At 44.5% G+C, this 5,621-nt stretch overlaps 1 protein-coding gene across 2 annotated transcripts; it reads right to left on the bottom strand.

Annotated features, from left to right (window-relative positions):
- Positions 1–2,723: 2,723 nt before the first annotated feature.
- On the bottom strand, positions 2,724–3,444 carry LOC124681625 (zinc finger protein ZAT12-like). 2 transcript variants are annotated; one of them, XM_047216499.1, is made up of 2 exons: positions 3,268–3,444; positions 2,724–3,237 (listed from the first exon to the last, which is right to left on the bottom strand). In XM_047216499.1, exons 1-2 carry the CDS (start codon positions 3,361–3,363, stop codon positions 2,926–2,928), a joined length of 408 nt encoding a protein of 135 aa, XP_047072455.1. In that variant the 5' UTR covers positions 3,364–3,444; the 3' UTR covers positions 2,724–2,925. The 2 variants fall into 2 exon arrangements, with proteins under 2 accessions (XP_047072455.1, XP_047072454.1); XM_047216498.1 differs by having other exon boundaries at positions 2,724–3,444.
- Between the last annotated feature and the right edge of the window lie 2,177 nt (positions 3,445–5,621).

The raw sequence follows: 5,621 nt of genomic DNA, 5'->3' as shown, positions 1-5,621 counted from the left end.
GTAACTTTTTGCATGCTAACCAGGTATAAAGGTTAGGTGACCTAGCGTTGTACGTGTAATATGGAGTGCTGGTAACTCGCTTAGGACCGGTAGATCTCGGGCGTTGCGTAGGATTTCCACTTGTAATCTAAATATCACCCTGATCATCCGGCCCATTCGCATGCGCTCAAGTTTAGAGTTCATTGTCTATATGTAATGTATAAATTATTGTACGAGCTGATTAACTAAGGCAGCAAACTAATACATATAAGCCTTACACATGACAAATCCATATATACTTCACAGAGCTAGGGACACATGCATGATTTACAACTGTAAACGCACGTGTTAGAACGTACATGACATTGATGGATCCAACAATCATGTAGTTGCTAGGCTTCATCCACTACGGGAAAAATAGGCGTTGCCGTGCATCCTTTCTTTGCCGTGTGTTCCCGCACGGCAAAGATTTCTTTGCCGTGCGCACAGATAAAAACGCACGGCAAAGATCTTGGCCACGGGAAAGATAGACACGAGCGCACGGCAAAGATACGATTCACGGCAATGACGGAAGAAGCCGCACGGCAAAGAAATGTACACGGCAAAGGCCCAACACACCGCACGGCAAAGATTCGGTGCACGGTAAAGGCGTTAGGCATTGCCGTGTAACATTGGCGCACGGCAAAGCAGCCTTTGCCTAGTGTTTTTAACAAACGCACGGCAAAGCAGCCTTTGCCTAGTGTAAGCGCACGGCAAAGATGTAAAAACTGGATTTCTTCTCATCTCAAAAGATGTGGCGTGGTATAGTTATCAACAAACAAACACTTAGCCCAGTGGCAAGGTCGCATGCTTTCCCTACTATGCGTCCTAGGTTCGATTCCCGGATCGACCAACCAATTTGGGCCTTTTTTAGATAAAACATGTTTGGCACACGGCAAAGAAGCGACCTTTGCCGTGCGGCATCGCACGGCAAAGCCTTTGCCGTGCAACGTTGGCGAGTCACACGGCAAAGAAGCCTTTGCCGTCGATGGCATTGCCGTGCGATCTTTGCCGTGTGTTCCCGCACGGCAAAGCCTTTGCCGTGCATATAGTGCCCTTTGCCGTGCAAATAGTTGCACGGCAAAGAAAGTTTTTCCCGTAGTGATCATACATGCCAGACCATACCAATGAGTCATGGCTCGCTTTGTCAAATAAAAGGAAGTTGGAATTGCAGTATTATTTTGTTAAAATTATATATTTTGATGTGTTGTGGTTTTAGACATATATTTAAGAAAACTTTGGACGTTAGAGATTTGTTTTATTAGGAACCTATTTGGGGTTATTTAAAATAAAGCTGAATTATTATAAGATGAAGAATGTGCTCGTGGATCCTATGATGTACCTAAATAACACATGCTATCCTTCAACAAGGCACACTATGCGGTGTTGATATACACACGGACATTCATATTTAATTTTACAAGAATGCAGAGTTGTGACGAGGATACTCTCTAAACCCTCACTACACAAATTTAGGTTATATATAGTTTTCTGCATTATAGCTCATTATATCTTAGATGTCATTCAAATCCCTTTCTCACCTTATTTGATGCTTTGAGATTTTTTAATATTCTACATCGATTAGACACTAAAATTTAGCTAGTGACTTATTATTCAGAAATCACATATGGATTAATAATATTTTTGTGTTCAAATCTAAATATAAAATCTCTATTATAAACGCTAATACCGCTAGCGAGAGTCTGGACAATAGATGAAATTTATCGACTCGTATATGTTGGTAGAAAGATACTTTATCAACAAGAGAGAGGACGAGCTTCATTCTCCGAAAATTCATTGCAGCAGGAGATGTAGAAGGACTAAGGGGTAATGTCGGCCACAAAATGATAAAGGGGATAAGAGTGGGGGTTAGAGCTTAGTAACGATTTAGCCGAGAACCTAGTATACATGCCAACTTAGTTGTTGAGCTAAGCAAATGAGGTGAGCCATCGTAGTGACCCGCCCTTGAAAAAATCGACAACTGGTTTTACCACGGGTGTGGCATTTTGGAGACCGAGCTACATGTAGCTCTTTATTTTCAAACACCTCAAATATATATATGAAAATTTCAAAAAATCTGAATCAAAATTCTAGAGGTAGGCAATGACGTACGCTACAATGGTGTTAAATCTCAATCCAAACTAATTTATATTCTAGGCTACACAAAATTGACAAATTTTATAGTCTTGCAATATACTATTCACTATAAAATTTGTCAGATTTTTTTCGTAGCCTTGAATATTAAGTAGTTTTTATTGAGATTTTACACCATTATAGTATACATCATTAAATATCCGTAGAATTTTGATTCTTATTTTTGAAACTTTGAAACATGAATTCAAGTGTTTGTAAATAAAAGGCTACATGTAGCTCGGCCTCCCACCCACTTCTTTCTTAGACACCTTCAGTCTACATCCGCCACGAATCTAGCCCGCCTTGGCAAGGGTTGCTATTTAATATATGTATTTTTGTACTATTTTGTCTATGTGTTGCTCTCCCGGTAATTTAACATCCTATGTATTGGTGCCTATTCTTTCTATCATGACGAACATTAGGAATATTATAAAAGTGGTTCTTAAATTATATTTGTTCGATTGTAGCACTCTCTCACGAGTAGACATGAGGATGACGATGCTGAACTCTGATCGAGTCAATTACTCACTTTTCGGGTTAGGAAAAGGGGAGTCAAATCCACCGGAACAAAAGAAACGAATGAATCAATGTATACCATCTCCGAACGAATGAATGAACAAGTCCTATTGCTATATGTACACAAAGAACGAATGAACCAACGATCAACGCCTACGAGGCTACGACTATAGGGTGTGGAGCAACTTAGAAACAAATCGCGCACACGGGTCAACCTGCAAGAACTCTGCACTAGATCAAGTTCTCCAATAAATCGAGCTAGACGAAGAGCTGGAGCAGAACGGGCGGCGCCTGCGCCACGGCGCCGGCCTCCTCACGGTGCCTGCGCATGTGTCCCCCGAGCGCCTGCCCCATCTCGAAGCTGAGCCCGCAGACGTGGCACTGGTGCACTGCTGCCGGCTTCTGGTCGTCTGAAGAAGTGGTCTTCTTTGGCTTGACGGAGTAGTGGTCTCCGGCGAGGGCGAGCGCGAGGCCGTGGCGGCCGCGGAGGTGGCTGGTCCGGTGCCCGCCGAGCGCCTGGAACGTGGGGAAGGAGCGGCCGCACGTCTTGCACGTGAATTCTCCGCCGGCAGCGCCCTCTGCACCTCCTGCCGCGGCGGCGCGCCTCAGCTTCTTCTTGCGCTCGGCCACGGCGCCGAGGGAGAGGGAGAGGGAAAGAGGCGCCTGATCTCTGTAGTGGCTCATCGAGGAAACCATGGGTGCGCGCCTGATCTCTGTAGCACGTACGAGTGAAACGGTGAACGCGCGAGGAGATGAGCTTGATTCAGGAGAAATCGAAGATGGTGGCAGTTTGATGTGGCTTGGTGTGTGCATGTCCGGCCTTTTATAGTCGGCAGGCGAGTAGCAGCCATCTCAGGTGGTCTCACGTGTAGACCACGTCGGTGTTGACGTCGTCGAGGGCTGGAGGTACGTCGAGGCAACGCGTCCCGATCGGCGGTTTGAACAGGGCGATCGAGCAGAACCTTCTTCTCATCTTGGGTTTACTTGCTCGACATCGACAGGGACTGGAACACGCGCTTCAGCTGGTGGATGGAAGGGCCCACGAAATGGGACGGAAGCTCACGGTGTTAAGTAAGCAAACCAACGTTGTCGTTTGCTCGTATGATATTACTAGTACAGGTGAAATGTTTGCTTGACGTTGACGCGTCGGTCAGACCAGTCTTGCGCCCGAAGAATGAGAGTAATATATACACACGATTCAACACATTTCCGTTTTTGGACTTGGCTCCTGTTCTGAAAGGTGAAAATGGCTTCGTGTTTTCACCTGGATGCATGTGGTGCTGAATCTTCTTCGTAATGCCTAGAGATGACGCGCTCGTCAACGTCGCCTGATTTATGGCTAGAGATCACGAACACGCGTCTATGCGCTCACCAAAATGGCACTACTCCTTAGGGCAATGTTTCATACACGAGTAGTAAATTTCGTGGAACCGCCACAACTGTCAACTGGGGCAGTCATTGCACATTTGAACGTGCTTTGTTGAAGTGTACTTCAAAAACAACATGAATGGAGGGACTCTAGGGTTTGTTTGGAGTATTTAATTTGCTGCACTACATTAACTGTAAATATTTTTTGGAAATGTGCCTTAAGAACTAGGATGGAGGGGGTATTTAGAGTACTTAAATTTATTTGGTCGTTAGAACATTATGTTTCCAGTAACATACGAGAGATTTGAGTTGAAAATAGAGAAAAACAATTAAAATAACTAGGCCAGACAAAATACGTCGGGTAGCTGGAAGATGACCTTAAATGAACAGCTTAACAAGCCGCCGGTCCAGCCAGGACGACATAATCCATGAAAGAGACTGTTGACTGATAAACAAATCAGTTGGCCAGTTACCAAATGGTGAGGCACGCTGAAGCCTGGATCCAGCTAACTCGGCTGTGACCTTTGCGTCCGCGCCGAGTATAGCTTGCTCTCGAGGGCACATTGCGCCGTGTGAAGCTGGCCAATGATCGAGGTGTCCGCGCGAAGAATGGAATAGATATCTCGTGCCCTTTTCTCACGCCCGGACGTACGGCCTTTTTCCGTCCGAACCAGCTACACCAGCTAGATATATATTATACCTACTTTGTACCAGCTACACCAACGGCCTTTTTCAGGTAGCGACCGAACAGGCTTCGTGTACGTCTCTCTCCGTCTTGCGCGCTCTCTGGATCGATTGCGCCGTCGCATGCAAGATCAAGTCACACTGAGCGCGGTTGCCCACGGCCCACCGTATGTTCACGCGACGATCCCACACAGTGATGCCGACCTGCCCTAGTATATGCAACTTCCTACCATAGCATATGCATGCAACTTTTCCATCGAATATGTGGCGAAATGGATGCTGCCAACAAGTACAGCTTTCGAAGACTACTACATGCTTCTTCCGTCCTTAAATAAGTAGATGTTTAACCACAAACTTTGTCCAAAAAATATAGTTCTAGTACTTTTAATGCACTTTAATGTAATAAAATTGCTTCTCTCTCATCAAACCCAATAATATTGAACACATGTTATCTTTATTTTTTTCATGGGCATAGCTTTTTGGAGGTAAAAGAATTAAAAAGAAGAAAGGTATGTGTTTGCATCTTTCCAGTGCAATTGTCTCTCTATTTTATAATCTATCTTGAAACCCGCACGTTCACGTGAGTACTCCACATCGAATAATAGTGTTATTAAGGACGGCTGGCACTTGCATCTTTGATACCTTTCCACATCGGTAATCCCAATAGCCTAATCCTAATATAAATTTTGGCAGAAAGAAGATTGAAACTTAGAAATGAGGCTATAAATTCAAGAGAAGGTTTACGAATAGCAATTTAAAGTCAAGTTTGGCCAACACATCAGTACGACTACCAATAAACAACTTGGCTTCATGGACTAATAGATCAAATAAACTGTCTGAACGGTGCGGGCACCTCCATCACATCCAATTTGTAGATCAATTGCGGCTTCTCCATCACCAAC

This window comes from Lolium rigidum, unplaced genomic scaffold (genome assembly GCF_022539505.1).
Source record: "Lolium rigidum isolate FL_2022 unplaced genomic scaffold, APGP_CSIRO_Lrig_0.1 contig_49539_1, whole genome shotgun sequence".
Classification (NCBI taxonomy): Eukaryota; Viridiplantae; Streptophyta; class Magnoliopsida; order Poales; family Poaceae; genus Lolium; species Lolium rigidum.
Note: the sequence above shows the minus strand (reverse complement) of the source record. Positions and strands in the feature narration are given on the sequence as shown.

Bases quoted from the DNA above. Each gene is read 5' to 3' on its own strand.
- LOC124681625 (XM_047216498.1), bottom strand. From the start codon at position 3,363: ATGGTTTCCTCGATGAGCCACTACAGAGATCAGGCGCCTCTTTCCCTC.